General features: G+C 35.0%; 1 protein-coding gene across 1 annotated transcript; it reads right to left on the bottom strand.

Annotated features, from left to right (window-relative positions):
- Positions 1-19: 19 nt before the first annotated feature.
- LOC113045498 (dihydropyrimidine dehydrogenase [NADP(+)]-like) lies at positions 20-25,723 on the bottom strand. The gene is made up of 4 exons (XM_026205900.1): positions 25,585-25,723; positions 16,542-16,652; positions 11,236-11,318; positions 20-369 (listed from the first exon to the last, which is right to left on the bottom strand). Exons 1-4 carry the CDS (start codon positions 25,612-25,614, stop codon positions 318-320), a joined length of 276 nt encoding a protein of 91 aa, XP_026061685.1. The 5' UTR covers positions 25,615-25,723; the 3' UTR covers positions 20-317.
- Positions 25,724-26,029: the final 306 nt, after the last annotated feature.

Genomic DNA, 26,029 nt, shown 5'->3' with positions numbered 1-26,029 from the left:
TAAGGAACTGAACATACAAGACAGCACAGAGTACAAGAGAGCAGACGCACCATAGACCACTGATGGTGGTCATTACATTAAAGTACAAATTACTTAAAGTACATTACTTTTCAGCTTCAAGTTTATTTGAAACATAACCACACCAGACCTTTGACTTAAATGCAAAAAATCTCCAATTGTTAGCCATTGCATTAAAGAGCACCTTACCTCAGTAGGAAACTGCTGCAGCCCACCAATATTGATGAGGCCTTCCTCAGAAGCATAGAGGTTATATCCCCCCACACACAGATCAGAGGTGGGACACACCATGCCACAGGTCAAACCCAGAGGGCTATCGGGCAGGATTGCCTCGGCAGCACCATAGTAGTTCTAGAAAACACAGAATAGAGTCAGCTATAAACATGGAGTCAAGAAGATATTTGGAGATTTTACCTGGCCGAATAAAGCCACGTATAAGTGCTTGTGCTTAACAACCTGAGAAATTTAATACACAGAGGATTATGAGATTATCACTTAAGCCAACATCAATAAACTGTGCTTAGTGTAGTTGCTGAGCGAGCGAGTTCAAGCATTGTAGGTGTTACCTTGTTGGAAATCCTGTTGATAAAAGGCTTGATATTCAATTTGGTGGGGCAGCTTTTCTGGCAAGGGTCATCTGCACATTTCAGGCGCTTATGAAGAGTCATTTTAATTTTGAAACCTCACAGTTTCATGCAAAATATGCCAGTATACATGAAAGAAAATTAAATTCCATTATTTTAAAGGAATAGTCCACCCATAAATTTAAATTTACTGAAAATGTACTCACTCTCAAGGCATCCAAGATGTAAGTGAGTTTGTTTCTTTATTGAAACTAATTTTGGGAAATTTAGCATCACATCATTGCTCACTAATGGATGCAGTGAATGGGTGCCGTCAGAATGAAGGCTCAATCTGCTGATAAACATCACAAAAACCCACACAAATCCAGGCCATCAGTTAATGCCATGTGAAGTGAAAAGCTATGTGTTTGTAAGAAATAAAATCCATTATTAAAGCATTTTTTTCAACTTTAAAACCTCACTTCTGTCCAAAATACCAATCCATAATACATAACGATGCTTCCTCCAATGAAAAAGTTCAACCCCTGTTGTCCTCTCACATCACAATCCCCCATTTTTGATGGTTTTTGCGTATAATCGGTGCTTGATCTGTGCATATATCTCACCTGATTCAGATGAAGCAACTTTATTTACTGAAGAGAGCAACAGAGGAATAGTTTAAATGTAAAAACATCTTAATGATCATTGTTTATTACAAACATGCAGCTTTTTGCTTCACAAGACATTGATAGATCCACTGGAGTCATGTGGATTACTTGGGGAACATTTTTTATGAGCTGTTTGGACTCTCATTCTGACAGCACCGATTCACTGCAGAGGAGCCAGTGGTGAGCAAGTGATGTAATGCAACATTTCTCCAAATCTGTTGAGAGAAATAAACTGATCTGGAATGTCCTAATGGTGTCAAATTTTCACTTTTGGATGAACTATTCCTTTAAAGCCTAAAACCCTCACATATACCAAAGAAAAGTAAAGCATACAACATCAGATATACTACTGGCACTGCTGATGGTGTGCAGCAGTAGATAATGGTTTGCCCTTTGTGTGGTTGGAAAAAAGGAGAGCTGAGAACAAATGGCTGAGCGATGCTTGTTTTATCCTAGACATGTCTCTGCTCTGACTGTGGTGAAGACTGATACCTCTTATAAATACTGCTGACTTCATAATGACCAGGGAACTCCATATTGGTAGACAACAACATGCCTGCTTTAAATTATACATGGGATAATTTGGCTCCAGTGAATTAAATATTCATGGAGGTACAAAATGCATGCGGCACATTCCATCGAAGAGAAAAAAGCAGAACAGCTTTGGATAAAGGTAAGGACCCTGTGACCGTGAAATTTCAGTTGAAATCTAAAGAGAAAATATCATGTGTTTGACACATGCAATAGTGGTGCAATAATCATAGGTCACTTTTCTGATTCTTGGTCAGTGTCGCATACAGTACATCTTCAAAAATGGTTTTGCTCATGACGACCTGCCACTTTTTCTGAGCGTACAATATCTGACTGACCGGGAGCAAATGCATTTAGGTAAATGTCAATGGAAATGACTGCATTCATTTAAGAGGTTTGGGAATGTCAGTGCTGAATGAGACTACAAAAACTAAATCCTGGCTTGAAACTCCAACTAATCAAAGACGAAGAGATGGGAATCATTAAGAATTCCTGAAACAGCATGGTTCCAGTACCTTAATGATTTCACTAACAAATATTTTATAACTTGTAAAGAAAAATAATTTGGAAAAAGAAATTCACATTACATCACCAAATGATGGGTTAAAATCATAAGATTTTTTTTATACAGTATTATATATATATAATACTGTACTACACATTTTCATATGAACAAAATGAATATAAATATAAATGAATATAAAATAATTGGTTCATAAGCGTATTTTGTTTAGGAATCTGACTATATTGGTTGCACTGTATTTCTGATTCTCAAAAAAAAAAACATTTCATAAGTATCATTTGTTGTCAGACTAGGCTGCTCTGTAGGTTTTTATTCATTAAAATAACTGGTTCATACGAGTCAGACAATACTGCCTGTGATGTATATTTTTGATTAATAATAAAAAAAAGTGTAATTATCAGACTGCACTGGTTGTGCTATGTGTTGTTAATTCGCTAAAAAAAAGCCACCTCATAAGTGCCATTTGTTCTGTAATCTGAATACAATGCTGCATCTGTTTCACGCTGTTCAGTAGTGGTGTTGCAACACCACAATTTTATCTTGTAAATATGTGGCAAGCATATTTGTGACATTTCCAAAGTCTCCCGTCTCACAAAATACTTAATTAACATAATGAAAACAAACTTCCATGGACGATTTTATTTGTAGCATTGGACATGTAGCATGCTCAAAAAGTCAATGCTACACTGCTTGAGAAATTATAAGTTAAAGCCTTAAATGTAATTCAGTCAAATTAATATGCATTTGAAGTTTCAAGGGCAGAATAATTGCAGTGTGGTCATTAGGGGAGTCAGCTCTCTGATAGATGCTCGTCGCTACTGGGATTTTTACATAATTTAAAAATGGAGGCCGTGGGGATTCTCAATGATATCAGTTATGACATTATCGCACAACATTTATGCCTTAAAATATTTCCTTATGCCTAACAATGTCACAATTCAGTGTGTTTTCGGCTGATGTATAATGACTCATTTACGCATGTACGGTACGTACCTCCTTAGAATTGCACAGTGCAGCGCTGGAGGCAGCGTTCACATTTTGAATTGGAAATTGGGCATTTTTCTCTTGTATGAACGCAGAAGAAACACTAAGCTCTGACCCCTGCACTCTTAAATTCAGCACCTTGTTTCATTATTTATTTGCATGTGTTACGTGGTCTTTGCACCTGCCGGTAAATGAGCCGCAATGGGAGGTCAGACTAAACATGACCTCTGCGATAAGCATTCTGCTCCAGCACTGTGTCAGCAGTAATACTTCATGTCGCTACAGTGTCAAAGCGTTGTAAGCTCATTTCATCTGACAGAGGTCGTATTTGACTGATGTTGAGGAAATATATGTTCTAAGTCATCCGCACATGTGGAGCACAGTGTGGTCGGGAATCATTCGCTGTTAATGATCCTCAACTGAGAATCCCATCAATAATCCATAATGAACCTGATTAAGTAGCACTGTCTGCAAGATACATAAAGTGACAAGGGACTGTATTTATTTCATTTGTCTCTGACTGAGCTATCCTTTATTACAGTCTTCAGAAATACCCAGTTTCATCCTTTTTAAGGTTAAAAAATAAACTCACAGAACAGAAGGTAATTAGACTGAGCACACTATATATAGTTTTTACTTCACCGTTTCTACTTATGGCATTAGATGTATGCACTTAATTAGATGATTAACATTATTATCAACTGTATTCAGTTAAATTGTTATACCAATTTAGTGTTTGAGGGGAACAAGAGTGCCTGTGATTATTCTGAACAGTCTTTCATGTTGAGGTTTATGTGGATGAAAATGAACATTTCAGTAGTATGATCATCATAGTACTTCATTTATCTGGGTCAAAATACATAAAGCTGTACTCACCTTTTTAATTCATAGACAATATTAGAGAATTCAAAGATTTATTGATTGCGGAAGTACAAACGGCCTGGTTTTCATTTCAGAAACCCAGTCACTGCATTGGTCTGTATTGCTGCATACAAACAAAGGCTTTCTTTCAACTCCTCAAGCCTCACATAAGCCTGACCTACATCACTCGTCCCTCTTATTGCAGAAACAGAGGTTAATACAGATCCTGTGAAACCGTCTTCCTGTGACAATTCAGTTTACATTCTCTTTTACTTACACAGTCATCCTTCTCAAGGATGCCTGCAGGATTTGCCTGGGAGATGCTAAGAACCTGACCAACTGAGGAGCATATGCACACATAAAATTCTTAGGGGGAAAAACAATAAGTGTAAAACATTTTATTTGGATATATAGGGCTTGGGAACAGATTTACTCTTGTTAAATAAAACTTATAAACTTGAAATAATTCTAATTACTCTGAATTGAATGTTTGTTAATGTTTTAAATCCTTTGTAAATTCCAAGGTTTAAATTTGATTAAAAAAAAATTAAAATAAACGATTTTCATCATATTCTCTTTTGGATCCCTCTAGGACACTTATTCTGGTGCAATAGCACACATTACTCAGTACAACAAAACATGATACAATGTTAGCTCATTCCAAAACCAACGTGGGCATTAGCGAAAGCTGTCAAATCACCTCCTGCCTCCCACCAATACCAACTTAATCCCAAACACTCTTCTGTAGAGATGATGAATTAATCGTGTGTGTGTGGGAGGTCAACTTGGAGAGATACCCGTCAATATCCTCACTTGTGAGGAAATGTAACTTGTGGGGACCGAGTCATAATGAGAACCCTAGAGAGGTGGCAGACCTCTGCGAGAGGACACGAGGAAAGTGTCCTCTCATAGACCGGCTCTGTCATCTTAATTACTTAAACCATTTTAGATACAACCAATTAAGCCTGGCTCTGAATCAAAGGCACCTCCTTTCAGACTAGGTGCCAGGACAGCTGGGATGAGAGGATGGTTTTAATGATCAATCCACCTTTATATACTGTGGCTCCTGTGTCAGAATTTTGTTTAAAAAAAATACAGGGAAAGAAGAAGAGGACATCTGTCAGGGGTGTGGTGGAGCAGAGAATAATAAGAGGAGTTATTCCTCATTAGAGCTCATCATTTCAACAACGCAACATGTTACTTGACTTCAGTCATCTGACATCTGTGAAATCGGTTTGACAATAGGCACTAAAGGCAGCTGTCAGCTTTGAGACCCTCGCTTTCAGGCAGGAATGTATCATATAAAGCCAAATTCACCTTTTAGACTGTTCGTACAAGTGCAGTGAAACTTTTTTGACTAGAGATATAATTTTTTAATGGGATTGTTCAACTAAAAATTAAAATTGTGTCATTACCTACTCACCCTCATGAATTCTGAGAGCTCTCGGATTTCATCAAAATATCTTAACTTGTGACCCTGGACCACAAAACCAGTTTTTATGTGTTAATTCTTGGAATATAAAATCAAAGCTGAACAAATATGCTTTCCATTGGTGTGTGGTTTATTAGGATCTGACAATATTTTGCTGAGATACAACTATTTGAAAATCTGGAATCTGAGGGTGCAATAAATAAATAAATAAATAAATACTATAACCCAGTGACTTAAGACTGGTTTTGTGGTCCATGGTCACATTTGTGTTAGAAGATGAACGAAGGTCTTACAGGTTTGGAACAACATGAGGGTGAGAATTTGGACACAATTTTCATTTTTGGGTGAACAATCCCTTCAAGAATTTAGTGCCATTGAATACACAATTCACTTTTACATGTTGTTTGAACATAAATGTGTGTTAGCATTAATTCAAAAAATGCATCCATTGTGGGTTTTTTTTAACCCCCAAAATAATATCAATATACCCAAAATAATACCCTCAAATCAAGCCAATCTCAGATGCTTGGCTGTCTGATGTCACACAGGCCCAGGCTCCTCCCATGATTGTTTTTTGACACTGAGTGAGCTGTCAACAGTCATCGTTGCAATGCCAGAGCAGATGTAGACAAGATCGTCTCCTAAGAGATTGAGGTGTTCTGATGTTGGATGTAATAATGAACATAGCAGTCTTCATTTACTCCCGACATCTGAGCCGCTGGAGATGCAGTGGATTACTTTTGTTTTTAAGGGAATGCTCCCAAGATCTACCTAAATGTGTCTCTGTTTGCGAGAAATCATTTGTGATCCAGCTTCACCTACAGAAGAATAAGATTTTTTATGAATCTTTGCAAATTGCCTTTCCTAAGAATGTGCTAGTTAGCAAGTTCTGTGGCTAAATGTGGCACAAGTAAACAGTATGGCTCATCACCCCACGGAAGATAGGGGCGGGGTGAACAGAGCTCATTAGCATTTAAAGGGACATGCAACGAAACTGGTTGCTGTGAAAAGAGCTGTTTTTGACAAGGTAATGTTTTACAATACCATTGATAAATGTTTACCAAAGTATGACATCTACTCCAACTACTGTTCATGTCAACTAGCAGTCATTGTAATATTAGAAGACTGTCTGCTTAATATCTTCTAACACTTTATTTTGATGGGTCCACAATATACAACATACTGACTATGAGAAACTTTGCAAGTATATGTCAACTTATTCTACTAACACTAAACCTAACAGTCTCCTCTGAGAGTTAGTAGACATGTAGCAAATTAATGAGAATTAGTTGATGTAGGAGCAAAAATACTTATAGTTAAATGTCAAATAAATATAAAAATAAAGTGTAACAATTAAATACAATGTTATTGCAAAAGGTGTTTTAACGTAGATGTTAATAACTATGTAACGACATAAAAAAACCGAACTGACCTTTAACATATTAAACAACAATCATAATACAAATGCCTTTTTTTTTTGACCTGGACTCGAACTTAGGATGCCCAAAATGCAACAGCCATGGCAGAAAAATGTAACTGAGCAACTGACAATTAATGACTGAATTTTAATTTAGCAAATATGCATTCAATTTATAAACAGTGAAAGTAAAGATGAATAATGTTTCTTGATCAGCAAATCAACATCTTTGAATGACTTCTGAGGGATCATATGACACTGTAGACTGGAGTAATTAATGGCTGTTGAAAATTCAGCTTTAAATAATAAATGACGCCTTTGAATAAATTACATTGTACACAATTAGAGTACAGTTATTTTAGATTTTAATAATATATCGCAATATTACTATATTTTTACACAAAAGAATGCAGTCTTTTTGAGCATAAGAGAGTGATTTCATTTTTTTATATATATATAATAAAGTATTTTTACATTTTATAAAATATCACTGATATAACGTATAATGTGTATCTGCATGTAGTTATACTGTATGAACAAAAGTGTATGTATTGACTAGTTCAGTCTCACAGTTGTACACTGTGAACTTGATTCACTAAAAAAGAACTTACTCATTAGAGTGGTTCATTCAGTAGGTGGACTACACTAGCTCTGCTGTACGCTTCTGATTCATGCAAGGCATATTTAAAAAAAGATCTCAGTTCCCAACCCTACTGATGGGACCCCTAAGATTTGGACAGGCCAGTGTAGGATGTACCACTAGCAGTTCAAATTTGATGATTCTTTTATAAGTGAGAACAAAATAAATATAACAAAGTTCCACCTGCCTCTTTTAACTGAAGATACTGTATCAGAACCATGTCAGGAACTTGCTTTTTCAACCATTAATTTCAATAGAAATGTCAAAATAGGTCTTATATAAGCAATTCAATATGAAAACAAAACTGCCTCACCTCATAATCATCAAAAAAATACTCCCAGATGAGCCATCACAATTTTCCTTAGTCATTATCTGATTTATTCTGATATCAAAGTGGATTCATGCTGTGAGTGCCAGGAGTGCTTGTGATTTTACTGACATGAAGATAAGCAATCAAAATACAGTTATTTGAGCTATAAGGCAGCATATTTGATAATAGATTTTTGAGGTATGAAAGTAGTATTTTAGTTTCTTTGTTTCACTATGTGAACCAGTCTGTGGTCTTTAATGAGGAGTCAACTTTCTGGCTGTTTCATGACACTGGGAATCCAGACCTGGGGCTTCCTCTGCGCCCAACAAACAGGCCAAATAAGCCAGCTGCCTCCTGTGATGAGAACCAGTACAGCGTGCCGCTCGGACTTTCATGTTCAGCATTATTAGCAGTTATAAAACCTAAATCTTTCATCAAATCTGCCGACCGGCACTGCAGGGGAGTCTCGTCTAGGGAAGGATTAAAATCCAACCTCTGCAGGACAAAAGTGTGCATTAATGTCTCCAATATCTCTCTAGCACTCTTTCTTCTCTCAACTCTTTTTTCGCTGCTGTTTTGTTTTTTTATTCATGATCAGCAGATGCAATGCTGTGCTCATGCATATTCGATGCCATGCAGAATTAAGACATATTATTCAAATGAACTCATTATGTTGTGCTATTTCAGTATACATTTGAATAGATCATTATATTCAGGAGACAGATGTCCGAAAAGCAGATCAGATGTGATCAGAACAAGTACAGGGTAAACGATCTAACTTTACTTGTTGCTTCCTAGTATCCTTTGGCTGACTGAGAAAGGCTCATCTAGAGTCAATGCACTCTGCTTTTAGCACCTCCTTTTAGCACCTTACTTATTTGTCTACAATACAAACGACCAAATGTGTCTGAAATAATTGTTTTAATTATTCTTTTTTACCATACAAATAACCAATGAACAAGTGTTGCTTCAACAGGCTTGCATTACACACATCTAACTAAACTGTGGCATTGTTAAGGCTAGAAAAAAACTGTTCAAAAAAAGGTCTATATACAGTACAGACCAAAAGTTTGGACACACCTTCACATTCAAAGAGTTTTCTTTATTTTCATGACTATGTCACACTGAAGGCATCAAGGGCTATTTGACCAAGAAGGAGAGTGATGGGGTGCTGCGCCAGATGAGCTGGCCTCCACAGTCACCGGACCTGAACCCAGTCGAGATGGTTTAGGGGTAAGCTGGACCGCAGACAGAAGGCAAAAGGGCCAACAAGTGCTAAGCATCTCTCGGGGAACTCCTTCAAGACTGTTGAAGACCATTTCAGGTGACTACCTCTTGAAGCTCATCAAGAGAATGCCAAGAGTGTGCAAAGCAGTCATCAAAGCAAAAGGTGGCTACTTTGAAGAACCAAGAATATGACATATTTTCAGTTGTTTCACACTTTTACTTTTTTGTTATGTATATAATTCCATATATTTCCACATGTGTTAATTCATAGTTTTGATGCCTTCAGTGTGAATCTACAATTTTCATAGTCATGAAAATAAAGAAAGTATTTTTTTTTTTTTTTTTGTAACACTTTACAATAAGGTCACATTAGATAACATTAGTTACTGCATTATCGTTATCTAACAGCAAACAACACATTTGTCACAGTATTTAATTTTATTTGTTAGCATTCATTAACTGTCCATTGTTGCAGTAGTTCTTGTTAAGGCACTTCCATTAAAAAATGTTAGCAGATACAATAATTAGGTTTTCTCAAAAATATTAAACAGCACAAACTGATAATAATAAGAAATGTTTCATGAGCATCAAAACAGATTATTAGAATGATTTCTGAAGGATTATGTGACTGAGGTAATGGCTGCTAAGAAGAAATTCCATTTTGAAATATAATAAATTACGAAACAATTATTTGAAAAGTAATAATATTTACAATGTTATGGTTTATATCGCATTTTTTATCAAATATAGTGAGCATAAGAGCTTCTTAACATTAAAAATACAGAAAAATCCTAATTGAGCCCAAGATGATATTTAATCATTTTCATTGATATGCACTAACATAATAATAAACAGCAATGTTTATCTACACAGATATTTAATAAAACATCTTCACATATTAAAAATGCCTGACACTTTTTATGATTGATGGCATGAATAGTTAAATGAATTTTGAATTGATGCAAGACCAGAAATGATTACAGAAGTAATCTAATGAAACAGCAAACTAAAATCATTTTCATGCTGAATTTTATACTGTTAGCAAAACCATCATGAATACATTGTGAATATTCATGATATCACTTCAAACCTAGGCTGTATGCAGGAAATAAATTTATATCTATCCCTTTATATATTTCCTTTAATATCAGCTTTAATTTATAAAATCCATGCTTAGAGTGAACCATTGAAAATGATCACAAACTATAACATCATGAAATCTAATTCATAGGGGGAGGAGATCACATCACACAGTAATTAACCAGCACAGAATGAAACCCAAGTGCAGACTATACAACTTTGCATAATATAATAACATTTTATGTATATTGTAGTTATGTATATTTTAAAACAATGGATGAATAGTTCACTCTTTATATTGATAAACAGATCTCTATAGTGCAAAAATTAGCTCTGTGCTTTAACACTTCTGTTACACAACACCAATGTGCGTGTGTGTGTGTGTATATATATATATATATATATATATATATATATATATATATATATATATATATATATATATATATATATATATATAAGATGTTCATGGGAAACATTCCTAATTGCAAACAGTGTCATCTATATGCAGATCAATAGATTTTAGTTAGGAGCCTGTTCAGTTTTTTTTTGCAAAGCGCAAATCTTTATTTTTCACTTGCATTGTTTTTTAAGACTGCACACTGAAAGCTACACCAGAACACCAGAAGTCGTCATGATCAAGTATTCTGATGTTGTCTTGGGATCCCCAAAAGCATTTTCCACTAACAAATTAAACTTTTACATTTTTCATTGTGCACTCAGCCTTAGCATCTCCTGCAGGGTTGAAGAGTCAAGGCAAAGCCCAGAGGGAGGCTTTCTTCCAACAAATTAATTCCTGAGGAAAGCAGAGCCGAGTATTGCCTGTACACCCCTTTATTCCCTCAATAATGAAGAATGACTTACGCTGCTACTCATCCTCACCTCACCAAACGGCACGCACATGCACACGCGTTCCTCCGGCTGCCCACCCATACTCCTCTCTGCGTTGACTGTGACTGTTGCCATGGAGACAGTGCTTACCTCAGCGCTTCCCGAAGTGCCCCACGCTCGCTTAAAATCGTGTGCTTGATGTCATCGAAGTTGTTCTCCAAATTCACACAAGACTGTGGGAGGGAGACACACAGATTTGCACATTTACTGAATTTTTCTTTTACTCTGTTACTAGATTACTATTAATTTAGATATGTAATATACACTTTTATATAATTATTTATTATGCATTTTCATTATTGCAACACTTGTGTATCTTGCTTTATACTGTGGAACACAAAAGAGGATATCTTGAAGAATGTTGGTAACTTAACACTGAGTTATCTCAGAATAACTTCTACTGTATGTTCCACATAGAATAATAATTATAGAAAATGTCATACAGTTTTGGAACTTGGAATTAAATGAGGACGAGTAAATTATTAAAGAATTGTAATCTATCGTTTCAAGTTTTATTGTTGTTGTTTTCTATTTGAAATTTAAGAATATATATATATATATATATATATATATATATATATATATATATATATATATATATATATATATATATATATATATATATATATATATATTAGTGCTGTAAAGCAATTAAAAATAGCTAATTAATTGCACATTTTTCTGCAATTAATCAATTCCATATTGATATAATATATTTTATGGTATAATATCACATTGAATTAATTTAGAAACAACATATCCTTTAAATATGTCGCCTGTTATTTATGAAGGTCAAATACAATTCATGTACTACTACTGCTACTGTATCTCTATTAAATCCATTTTCCCCTCAGTTTTAAACATTAACTATAGCCATTTAACATAACACTATAATTAAAAGCCATTATTTTTAACAATTAATTGTCTTTGAAAAATATAAATTTGTCCCAGATGATAGGAAGAATTAAAAGCACTTTTATTGTTTTACTATCACCTTTTGTCCTTATGGTGCGGTTTAATCTTTAAACCATAAATGTATATTTATAGAACCTATTTATTCTGTAAATAAGACCGCTGTTGAGAAAAACACCAAGCCTTAACCTACAAATAAAACCAAACATCATCTAAATGGTTCTAAATCGTGAGGAACATAAGGAATATTCTGTAGGCTGTAGATTTGAATATGACCACACTGAAGGATTATGCCGTCGAGTAGACTGTTCAGAGATTATCCTGCTTTTAAAGATTTACGAGTTTCTACTTTAAAACGGAAGGATTAATTGGTGCCATTTAACACTGTAACATGACACGGCTGACATTATCAGAGAGGCATTAAAGAGGATTCCCCAGCCCCTCCCTTTTTAGGTGGCAAAGTTCAAGCCGCTTAAGCTGTTTTCTTTATACCATAAGCTAATACAGTTTCACAGAAGCCATTGTGACAACTGACTTAAGCTATTTAATGAAATTCAAAGGGATGAGCAGCCAGGAAATTCCCCCGCACATATATACGGCTGAGGCGCCAAGAAAATAAAATCACTACATGATTGAGATTGAGGCTAACTCGATTTCATGCACTGAGTTAATTTATGGCATGAGACAGAGTTACTACATTTTATTATAACACAGATGGGTGGTGAATAAGAAACCAATCCAAGGTGCCATCTGATATTCTGCTATAGTTCTTTTATGAACCTCCGCTGGATTCTGTACTTCAGCTGGCAACCTTTTGTTGTAAAAACCACTGCCAAGATACAGATTCAGAAGAGACAAATCCAGAATAGAGTCTGTTTCACAATGCACATCTTCAAATTTTCAAAAGGGTGCCCCGGCAAGATGCTTTGATTGCCACAAAAATAATTTACTGTTATTACTGATACCACACAAAAAAAATTCAAAGAATATCATATGATAACCTCACAAAGTTCAGACATCTGACTATATATAATTTTGTTTTGATAGTAGAATCTGTGAGCGGGACGGACCTTGCATGATTTTGCCTGGAGTGAGAAGCGGGTTTTTTGAAAGCTGGAGCATGTTTTTGCTCTCTCTGCAATCAATCTGACACCGCTCTATCATGAGCAGAACACGTTACAACTGCATGTCAGCAATACAGATGGGTGGATCAATCTTGAAGTACTACTGATACTGATGCTGTATTGAGATGAACGAGCCTCACATAAACACATAAATCTATCAGTCTCAAGAGTTTGAGTAGTAATTTAATCATTAAAGTTTCACAAGTTTTTAAAAGGAAAAGTTAACTGCATTAGCAGACAAACTCATTTCTGCTTATCTGATCACAAGTATAAATGCTGAAAGAGGAACACAGCACAAATAAATTAGAAATCTAATAAATGATGACTAATAAAAATACATTACCATTTAAAGATTTGGGGTATGATTGAATTATTAATTTATTTTAATTGTAAGTATTTTTATTTTTATATTTGTTTATTTATTTGGTAAAACTTTAGTATAGGGTCCAGTTCACACTAATAACTAGTTGCTTATTAGCATGTCTATTATTAACATGTTGGCTGTTTATTAGTGCTTATAAAGTACATATAATGCATGACATCCATAATCCTACCCAATACCCTAAACTTAACAACTACCTTATAAACTATTAATAAGCAGCAAATAAGCAGTTAATTGAGGCAAAAGTCATAGTTAATAGTGAGAATTGGACCCTAAAATAATGTTTTACCATTTATTTTTTAAAGAAAGTAAAACTTTGATTAAGGAAGGGCACATTAAAATGATCAAAAATGATAGTAAAGACATTTATAATGTGACAAAACATTTATATTTTAATACATTTAATACATGCTATTTGAAACATCCTTAACATATTAAAATATCAGGTAATTTGGGGGGGGGGGGGGGTTTCATCCCTTTATTTTGACAGGACAGTTCAGTGCAGACAGGAAAGCATTGTGTGAAGAGAGGGGAGTGGAACCAGTAAAGGAGCTCAAGATGGGAATCGAACTTGGGTGAATGGTGGTATAAAAAAATAAAAGAGCAGACTAATTATTTTAAGTGAAGGCCTATTAAATTTGAAAAATGCTGGCTTTCAAATATAATGCTCATGGCTATAATTATTCAATCTATCTTTAGAAACTGTGAACAATTATTAGATTTTTTTTTTTTTTTTTTGATTTAGTAGTATGTGTAGTTACCGGTAACAGTAACAGTGATATTTAAATTTATTGTGCTTAGTACAGAATAAAACAAATAATTATAAAAAAGTAGTTTATTGCCCATCCTGTCACGTGTATGTTCTGTTTGGTTTAGTTAGTGTTGCTTGATCCTTTGTTCAGTTTGATTACATTTCCTGTGTTCCAGTAGCAACCAATTGTGTTCACCTGTTCCAGATTGATATGGTTAGTGTTCTTACCCCTTTTCCTAAAATCTATTAATTGTTTGGTTTAATTCAACAGAAGCCTGTTTCCTGGAATCTTTTGTGCTTGCTAACCAGTGCTGATCACATCCATAGTCACCAATAATAAACCACATGATAAACAGTTGTGAAAACAGAATTGTGGCGAGTGGGGCGGGGCCGAGAGGCGTGGGAACGAGGAGTGAGGCCAGGTGTAGTGATTGAAGATGAGCTGCACCTGCGCCCCACTGCCGGTATCGAGTCCCACGTAGGAGATGGAAGGATATAAAACTGGAGTGACTCTAGTGAAGGACGAGAGAGGTCCAGGCCTGGGACATTATTTTATGTTTGCTTTTGATTTTGTGCGCACCAGTCGTCCGTGAGGGGCTGGTGCGCTGTTTTGTGTTTATTTTTGTCATTAAAGTTCATTAAGGTTCCCACCTCCTTCTTCCCGATGAATATGGAGATTTGAATATCATTACAAGAATATTAGCAAAAAAAAAAAATTTGATTTTCGAGATCAGTCATTAGAAAGATGAAAAAGGTGAAATGTTAGGTAAAAATTACCTAATCTCTAATGTATCTAATATCTAATTATCCTAAATATATAGGGTAGTCAACATATCAAACAAACACATCCAGTGCCTTGCTACTGAGAGAAAACTACACAAACATGAATTTACTTATATGCCAATATGTTCAAAATAATAATAATAAACAGTGTTTGTAAGTCAAATCGCAGCGTATTTCTCCAATCAAGGAGTGGGCATTGGAAAACCCAGAGTGGGGTCGGAGCAGAGTCATTACATTAATGCTTAATTGCTTTAATCACACATTTGTATGTAGATAATTTTATATATGTAACTTATCTTTTATCATATGAAGCTCCATGTGTTATTTTGTGTTGTGATTTGAAATGCAAAAATACTTGACCTTGGTCAACCCTACTGTCACAGTAGACTAGTCTCACAGCTTCTGTGTGGTATTAAAATTAATCTGTGTGGTAAAATGAAACATAATTACATTTCCAACTACACTGAGGCATTGTTGGGACTGGGATAACCATTGACATTTTCTCTTGAAATGATGTGTAGCATTTTCCCCTGCAAAGGATTAGTCTAATCCAACATCTTGGGGGCTTTATTATTATTAATTAGACAAAATGCTTAGTGCTGGGAATTGGAAGTATAATTTAACAGCTAATTAATATGCAAGCTCTGGAAACAAGATTTGGTATTTCATCAACACAGTCGCCACATGGTGAAAAAGCATTTAAAACGAACATTTGAATATGCTTATGAGCCTTGACTCATAGGGCTCATGGGATATGATAATAATTGAGAGGAAATTTGGAATATTTAATCCACTTGGGGGATTTGGGGAGGGGGAAGGGGGAGGGGGGTCTGCTTATGATGCATTTTCATAATGTCTCCTTTAGGCTTTTGCTGCAGTTTTCTGATGAGTGCTAAAGAATTACTCACTGACAAATTGTAAGCAAAAGGGCAGAAGGAGTCAAAATTTGAATCTCTACAATAATTGAACAAACTAGGCGGCTGGAACTAATTATAGAATTATAATCTTCGGCCCTATTACTGCTCATCAGAGTAATATGATCACAGCCATCGCCGACATAATCATTGAATCACCACACTATAAACTACATCACAGAGTACTCATTATCATCTGTAAACTAGGACGAAGTTTGCTCTCAGTAGAGGATATCAGGGAACCAGCTCTAACATCTAGACGGCTCGTTGTTCTTCAACCTCTAATTTTCATTGTGTTGAGAAGTATGTTGTGACCATAACACATTGTGGCAATCGGCAGTATGTAAACATTCCACAAACAAGGAAAGACATGTACTGAATGTTCGGAATGTCGTGACAAGGGCTTTTCTTCCCATTGGCTGTTTCTTTATTTTGAATATAAAACTCAAAGGCAGCAGAATATGTAAGAAATTTGGAAAAGAGAGTTATTTCAGGCAGCCTGTGAGAAGAACTTATCTTTGTTTACTCACATCGCAGCTCCTCTCTGGGTTTCTTTTCCAGCGCTTCCTCTCATTCTTCTTAGAGGCAGTGGAATGGAGATTTGCGTGGGTCTTCACCCTTGGGTTCAAGGAAAGGATACTCTGAAGAACAATCACACATAATCAAGATTATTAAAAGTTCAAAGGTTCAATCAATGCAAAAAAATCAAGATATACTGTATAACTGTTGTAATGAATCTACACAATTTACATAAACTATTATGACACATTGTTAAATGCTGTTAAAACTGATGCATGTTACATAATCAGATCATTATGTTCAAGTAATAGTAATGAGTAAAGCATCCCAGTAGGCCTACTCGCTAAATTTACACCATAATAGCCAAGGTACATTTCACAAGTGAGAGTCTATGTTCTGTTGTTTATTCACATAGGGGAAGATAGCCCTCTTAAGGACTATTTGTATTTACTTTTAAACTGAATGATACTTAGATATAAGTTTAGCATGTGCAGGTTGATGGCACATCAGCCAATCTGTTATTAAGGGAAATAAATAGAAACATTTGCTCATTTAGTTATATTATTCTAGCTTAAAATGTTAAATTATTCAATGAAGCCCGCTGGCTAAATTCAACAGATCATTATCGCTCCTTATGTTATACAATATATATCCGGAAAGTCAAATTTTCATCATACAGTATATATACATTCATGTCATTCCAGATAGACTGGATGATGATCAGATCAAATCTGTGTTGAGCACTGGCAGTTGTCAGATAGATCTCAATAGATTACTCCAATTAATGGCAAAATTAATGTTTGGGAAAGTAAACTAATACTTTCCAGACACATACAATTAGATCAATTAACCTCAAAAGTGTTTCAACTGACTAAATCTCACAAATGTTAATATTCAAGGCCAAATTTAAATAATGTAGCCATTCATCAAAAGTTTTGAGATGTGATTTTGTGCCATCTAAGGAAAAAATACAAATCTAAGGTGGAGGCTATGTTAACCCCTTCTTACCCTATGTTACCCTAAATAATGTAGTATTTTCTTTAATATTGTACTGACAAATAGAGTGCATGGAATGATATATAGGACAAACCATGAAAAAAGGTTGTTAACTATATATAATATCTATCTATCTATACATACATACATATAGCCAGCATTGGGAAATTACACATTGTACCTTATGAGTTCTGTATAACAATATATATATATATATATATATATATATATATATATATATATATATATATATATATATATATATATATATATATATATATATATAAAATGTCCCTAGTATTCCCAATACATCATTGCATGCAATATATTTTGGGTGATAAACATGCCAAAAGTAGCTCTGATGAAAAAAAAGAAAAGAAAAATGCCTGCAAGTCATGCCTTTTTACTATCAGTCAACTGACAGTAACACAAAAATAACTTAATGCATTACTTTTCTAGAAAATGTTTTTTTTTTTTTTTTTTTTTTTTTTTTTTTTTAGAGTATCTCAGTATTACACAACACATTTAAAAGTAACACTGAAGTACCCAACACTGAATAACATGACTAGTTCTACAGTACTAATGAAGAAAAAGCAAAGATAATCACGCATTTGTGTTCCACAAACATGAAAGTATTTTGAATCATTGATATGAACTACAAAGCATGCTCAAGTCAAGGTCCTTCAAAGCCTTCTTTGACAACGCTGATTAGAACGCCAGTGCAGTGGGGCCAATAAAGAGGGGTCCGACTGAAACAGTAAAGTATGAAATGAGAGTCATGATGGGGATCATCATCATTTGATTCAGGAGCCACCTTCATTTCAAAAACTTCACGCCTGCCAGTCAAATCACCCCACCACAGTCGAGGAGCTGAGGGAAGGCACCAGTCTGGGATCTTTCGATGGCAAACGCAATTAACAGGCAGTTTACTGAGGGAGAAGAGAACAAGTGAGAGAGAAGCAACCATTATGATCACACTAATACCAATTTCATGCTCTTCGTAGTGTAAAAGAATACCATGTCCACAGTCATTTCACTGTGCAGAAACACTATCTGACAAAGGCCAGAACAGGAGGCCAGAAGCAAATTGAAATAAGCCACTTTGGCATTCTAGTCCATAAGCCTGGTGTTGGTAAAACCTTCACTTAAAAAGGACATTGATGGAAATTCCTCACGTGATATTTGAATGCTGTGGTGACTCTCGTGCGTTATCTGTGTGAATATTTGTCCAATTAATACGGTCCACAATCAGTCATGCACTATTTCCTAAACAAATTTCAGTGTTGTGTTTTGCCATTTTATGCTACAAAACTTTAAGAAGAAATTAGTTTGACAACAAATAATATGAGAAATAAAGTCATTACAGGCTTTCCGTTTACTCTTAGAAGCATGGAAGGATAAATTACTGATAGCACTATTAATATGTAGCATGTGTTTTGTTGGGGGATATAGAGCACTGAGCTGGAAAGCTGGGTCTTGCATGAAACTATTATATTTTTATATTTTATTATAATTTTATTCTAGCAGGGATGAGTGACAGCACTGACCGCTCATTATAGAATTCTCACCGTAACTGTTGTTAAATCTCATAACATTCTCTAAAGAGTAACAACTGCAGTAATGGAACTGTCAGATGGGTCAAAAAAACAAACAAAAGAAAAAACTTCAACAGGATGCCAACTATAAGGCTTTACATGGCTACTCGCTGAATAAGTAAGGACATGAAATACTGATTTAAGTTGACATTTTTTGTAACCTTACAGGAAGTGATAAATGCACAAAAGTCCACAGTCTATTATTGTTACGAATCCTGTCCGCAGATATTCGTTCGATCGTTACCAGAGATCATATTGACTCTCCATACATAGACTGTTACACATCACCACAGACTGCATTTCCCATCATCCACTGCACTATACTTGTTTGGTATGTCTATTTAAATTGGTGTCTGTGCAGTTTGAGTTTTTTCAGTCTTAAGTCAACATTGATGTGTCACCTACCTTCCCTTTCTGGGTTAGTCTGTATGGATTTATTAAAGACTGCTAACCTGCATCATCGTGTTTGTGCGTGTTTGTCGACACAGACCATTACATATGCATGCTTAAAAATGTTTTTGCCTTATGTGGATTTTTTTTACGAAATTAATGTATTTCCATTGGGCATTTTCTATTCACTATTTTGAAGGTTAATGTAAATGCAGCTACAGAAATTGCTTTCAAACCACACAGCACTGTACTGTCTTTTTTTTTTTTTAAGACAACTAGCAGCTGTCTGTTGGTGAATTCACCCTGGCACCAAATTACTATAATTCACTCCCGAAATTTTGACAAGCACTCTTAACAGCAGAGTAACATTAAAACCAACACATTACAATATTAGAGTTATATTAATTCTGAAGTCCTCTGAGGACATAAAAAAAAAAAAACCCTGATAATTAAAAAGAAAAAAGTGAGATGCCACCAGTTCCACTTGTATGTAATTTTGTGCATTTCAGTTCATTTCAGTATTTAGGGAATATCTGACTGTTGAATGCAAATCAGTTTCACTTTAATAAGAAAAACACAAAACTTCCATCATACAGCCTTTCGGCCCATAGCGTGTGGCATTTAGTTTGGCTATTTTAGTACAGCTTAAACTAGATGGAATTTACAATTCTAAATAGTGTTGTTTAAAGGAAGTCTTGTTTGTTTTCATTAATTTCATGTCTCACAGAAATGACAAAAAAAAAAACATTAGGTATGCAAAGTACTGTTCCTTGATGGGACTGAGTCAGTCAAACTACTGTTTATTTGCTATGATAAGCATAAGTAATAATAGGGAGGTTAAGACATGTTTGACCAGTCGCAAATGAACATATTTGGAAATCTATGAACGGCAACTTCAAAGTGGCGCACAGTCACCATAGAGCCGAAAAAACAAAACAAAAAAAAAACATGCATTAATAATAAAAAAGAACACTTAATCAAGGCCAGAACAGAAACATGCCCTGTATGTTTAGAGTGACTTAATGATTTTAGAGTGAGAGCTGTTTCTTGTAAGCAATGAAAAACACTGTGCACCTTTGCCAATTAGATCAATATTGCGTAGGGGAAACACATCCATAAGAAGAAAAGATCTATATAAGAAAAGATCAATATCTCTTCTAAAGTCCCTCTGTGATGGTTAAACATGCTCTAGATGGAAATCATAGTCTGTTTCATGTCAAATAGGCTTTTAGTGGAACAAAGATGGAAATGAAAGTGTGGGCCCATTTTTATGACCAAACAGAGGGTCGCTCTGCGTAGTTATTGCTTTTTGTGTGTTCACTTCTAAAGGTCGTAAGGTAATTGGTGAGGTATTACGGGTTTTCTTTTACTAGATATATACAGTAAGCCTTCATGAGATTGAACTCTGTTCACAAGAGGGTACATCGCTTTGTTGCTTGAAATAAAACCTGTTTTAAAATGTCAGCAGGGTTTGAGTTTCTTCCGGGAGGTAGGTTTCTCCTCTCAAAACACCACAGCCTCGAGATGAAAATAAAGCTGTGGAATTCAACAGAATGAAATCAAAGCAGAATCGCACACTGGAGATCAAGTGTATACATTTCATTAAAACATGCCAGGCTTTGGCAAGAAAGAGAAGGCATTTTAAGCAGCATGTGATGTGCTGAGTTTCATTTCCACAGGGAGAGCTCTGGAGACTGGCTTTATCACTCTCTGCTGGTCATAGTGATCCACTGAGACAACAAATCAATACTGGCTTTTTCCTGCCAAAGTAAGCAAAATCTGCTCCCTATCCAGAGCAGTGAATATGATCAAATGATAGCAAATTATGTTTTCTCATGTCCGTCATACGGATTCTGCAAGCCTTTCATAGGGTATAATATATATACTGCCCCATTGAAATTCGCTTGAACTAAGTCCATTTTTGATTTTGCTTCCATTTTTAGCTTCCTCATTTGATCCAAAATACAGTAAAAACTATTTTATTACAATTTAAAATAGCTAATTTCTATTTGAATATATGTCATAGAATATATGTTTTTTTTTTCAAATTTATCGATTCTTGTAACATTATTATTATTATTATTATTATTTTGAACATTTCAAAGCATTTATCTGCGATACAAGTTTTTTTTTAACATTATGAACGTTTTTAATAAAAAAAAAAACATATATATTTATTTTTACTGATCCAACATATATATATTTATATTTACTGATCAAAGCCCATCTTAGGTGGAAGAACATCTGCCTGGATTCACATGATAAATTACACATGTAGAACTCTTCAATATATCTTATTTATTTTATTCTTTTTAATTTTATTATCTTTCTTTATTTATTTCTTGTTTACAATTTGTGTTAAAGTCCTAAAACTGGGTTATTTATGGGTTATTTATAAATGACAGCACCAACCCAGAACAAACTAAACTAAAAGCAAGCTTCTGGCTCTGTCTAAAAAAAAGGTCAGGTGTGTTCTCTGCTATAATTAATACTAATGAAACATCATCCAGATGCAGAAAAAGGGCAAACCGATAACTAAAAGCATTTATGCAATGATCTCAATGTAGGCAACTTGACCCCTTTCCAAAGCACACTTCATCTTTCATAACACAGCCCCCTCCCTCCCTAAGGCAGAATAGTTAAATACAAGCTACAGAGATTCGTGCCTAGTCTTTTTGCCTAAAATCAATACAGGAATTGATCCTCCATAGCTGAAATGAAGCCACAGCGCTCCAGCAGCCCAGCAATGTTCGGCACAAGCCCAGAATATCATTTAGTCCTGTAACATAATTATAGAGAGCAATACAGATCATTTGGCATCAACATCATCTTGCTGAGCTAAAGGTCTCCTGAAGCTTCTCTTCTGGTTTCAGAGACTGTAATGAGTGAAATGGAGCTGATTCCCAAAGAAAAGCACGTCCGATTACCAGCTAGGCATCTGTGAGAGCCCTACTATGCTTTTGACCAACCATGTTCACACATTTTTCACACAATTTTATGCAAAAATGTATTAAACATTCCTGAAAAGATTCACTAAATGTATATTGAAGAATGTTTTTGTGGGGTCCAAGACAGCTCTAGACACCAACAGATTAGAGGGCAAAAAAAAACAAAAAACATTTTTTTCAAAACATCTTATATATTATTATGTTAAACAAAAGAAAGAAAATCAAATAAGTTTGGTCCAACATTAAGATGACTACATTTTGGATGAATTGTCCTTGGTCTTAAATCTCTCAGTGCAATTGCATGAACAATTCTTATTGTCAGATTGGTATTATTTGAGTCCAAAAAGTAAGAAAACCACTTGGCTGTGCTAATTTGTCAGAAAAGTTCTCAAGATATGATTCTAACATGATGAATGGGTTTAAACAACTAAACCCTGAATTCCGTCAGTTCTCAGACCATTATTTACATAATTTTTTGAAACTGTACTTGATACACATTCATATATTTCTGCCATTTTCCAGATCATATCTGAATACAGAATATTTATGTACATATGTGTCTATAATACTGGTGAATTTTTTTTAATAATTCAAATTTAGTTACAATTACAATGTTATTTCCTTTTGATATACGTATCTTGTGCTGACCAAGGCAGCATTTATTTGATCAAAATACAGTAAAAATATCAAACGTGTGAAAGTTTCCATTTCGAATGAACTGTACTCAATTGTAATATATATTCAAATGTATTTGTTTATTTATTAACAAACCATTAACTGTGAATTTTGCCTAATTTGCTGTTTATTAATATTTAGTAATGTAGTTGTTACATTTAGGAGTTGGGTAGGATTAGGAAAGCAGAATATGGTCATGTAGAATATGTGCTTTATAAGAAATAATAAACAACATGTTAATAATAGGCATGCTAATAAGAAACTACCTATTACTGAGAACTGGTCCCTATACTAAAGTCTTGCCAAATTGTTTTGTTAGATTCTGGTATCTTTAGATCTAAAAAAAAATTATAGGCTATTACTCAAGTATTTGATCTATGTATCAGCCAGTAAACACACTAAATGCAGTTGTTCAAAAAGAAAAAGCTCATTCTTCCTAACTAATCTGTTTCAAACAAGTACACACTTTTGCTCACAGACGGAGAGCAGTGTATCTACTTTGTGCAATCACTATGTAACCATTTATGTAAGCACTTACATCAGTAGCATATGTAATGAGACCAATGTCTTGGTAAGCACCGCATGTAATCGCAGACCATTACTGGATTACAAATATTCCCAAGTTTCCTCTTGAATGTGAAAAGCCCTTCTTTTTTATGGCATGGATAAAAGCTCCAGCAGGTACAGCATCTGACTTTGACATCCATGATATGGATGTCTGTCAGCTAATGGAGCTTTCATAACGTTCATATTGCAATTTTGGCTTTTAAGTCGACAATTTTCTATCACGGTACTTGACTCGCTATCAGGAAGTGGTCATTGTTGGGGTTCGGGGCCTTCCATAAAAAGCTGTAGCCCTTTGTGTAAGCGGCCACATTAATCTGGTTTTTAACGAACACTGATGGCCATCCCGGAGGATTTTTTAATGAATCCGTGAGCACACACAAAGGCACACGTTTAGCGCTCTCGGAAAAGCAGGATATTAAAATGAGACGTCTGACAGCACTGCCAAAATGAATGGCCAATTTAATTGCCCTATGGACAGCCATTATTATGACATTTAGTGAGGTATTTTCTGTGGCAGACAGGAGTCGTTTAGAGCACGTTTTAAGTGCACTCTGCACGCCAAGGTCACGTTGCCACAGTAGTAACACTCATGAATAGAAATGCTAATGAGAGTCGTCAGTAACAGTTCTATTTTCTCTATGAAAGTCAATGTCCATATCGGCTCAACTTAAAAGAGAAAGCTTTATCTCACCTAAGCAGAGATGTCATCCGGCATGTGCCGTGCATACCAAGACGTCATAAAGAAGACCGTTTCGCTTGCCACTAACAGATAGGATTCATGTAAATCAGATGTGCTGATGCTAGATCAAACATGGCAAATTTACATCAAACATGGCAAATGCTACTAACAGCAGGAACTAATACTGGAAATATACACTGAAGTTAAGAATAGGCCTGAATTGAAGCACTATTTCATAAGGAACAAAATTACAATATTTGATTATTCCTTCTTATGTTTTGATTAGGTTAATTGATTCTAATTTTAAGTCTTAAAAAAAAAAAAAAAAAAAAAAAAAAACATTTAATGCCCCCGTTTTTATAGATTAATTGAACCACTAAATTAGCAACCTGCCTGCTTAAGTGCACTTGATAGAAAGAAAACATGATTTAAAAGTAATGTTTACTGCTTTGAAAAAAAAAAAAAAGTAGGCCATCAATCATGCACTGCTCACAAATCAATGGGCCTATTGTATCTAAAGTGCATTGTACATCAGAAGAAATTGTGGAACATATGTGACTGTACACTTGTTTATCTGGCGGAAATTATCCTTAAATTGGAACTGTGCATTTTCATTAAGCTGCTAATTATGGCTTCATCAGTGCTGAACAGCTACTGAGAGCTGCTGAACGAGTCCCTGTCCAAGGTCCTGAAATCTCTTTCTAGCAGCTCACAAGGTCATGCTAATTTTTTTTTTTTTTTTTTTTTTTTTTTTACCTTTTATTCATCTCCACCTTTTAAAACATTCAGAAGGATTTTAACTCTCATTCAAGTGTAAATATTATAGACTGGAGAATAACATTTTCTTAAGAAAACTGAAAATGGACCAACAATAATATAATCATCATCATAAATATCTTAATGCTGTGCAATAAACAATTAAAATAAATTTCAGTGTCAAATATATTGAACAAGTATAATATTAAAGTTCAGATTTTTGTTTTATGAAAATCAGGCATTATATTTATTTATTCACCTATTTTTCTTCTTTCAATGTGTCTGTCAATTTTCAAAGTTTTGTCTCGTAGTGTCCCACACAAATCACCTTACCTGACTTTAAAACATGGACACGTGCCCAAAAAAGGTCTAGCAACAGATGAGTGCGTAACAACGTTTTACCGAACGCAAGATACAAAGCTCAGATACGCTATGCATGTCGCTTTACCTCGATATCCGGCAATTCTTTGCTGAGCATTATAGCCACTGTGTCCGATCTGCAGTACTGTGATCCGATCTCTCCTCCGTTATAGAGACGCGAGAGCGCTCAACTCCAGCAGAGCTAAGCACGCGCTGTAAAAACACGCGACTAGTCCATTATGTCACCGATCACAACTCACCTCAGCTTCAGCTGTGGACTTTGAATTGACGCAGACGTAATAAAGTGCTATTATTAAACCACATGTGCTCACATCTATTGTCTCGTTTCACTCTATTCATTTATTTATGTTTAATTGACACGAATTGCAAAAATGTAAGTAATTAGGTGAAATGGTAGATTCCGACAACAGACGAAGTTTAGATGGTCAAAGTTTACATTGAGGGCAAGGCTAGGCTGCACGTACACGTGTTTTTTTTTTTTTTTTTTTTATAACCTCCAATTTCAATATTTA

Source organism: Carassius auratus, chromosome 27 (genome assembly GCF_003368295.1).
Source record: "Carassius auratus strain Wakin chromosome 27, ASM336829v1, whole genome shotgun sequence".
Taxonomy (NCBI): Eukaryota; Metazoa; Chordata; class Actinopteri; order Cypriniformes; family Cyprinidae; genus Carassius; species Carassius auratus.
This window is presented reverse-complemented; position numbering and strand designations above follow the sequence as displayed.

Bases quoted from the DNA above. Each gene is read 5' to 3' on its own strand.
- LOC113045498 (XM_026205900.1), bottom strand. From the start codon at position 25,614: ATGCTCAGCAAAGAATTGCCGGATATCGAG. The intron at 11,319-16,541 runs GTGAGTAAACAA...TCCCTCCCACAG, and splicing joins ACCCAGAGAGGAGCTGCGAT to TCTTGTGTGAATTTGGAGAA. The intron at 370-11,235 runs GTAAGCACTGTC...TGTGTTTTCTAG, and splicing joins GCACTTCGGGAAGCGCTGAG to AACTACTATGGTGCTGCCGA.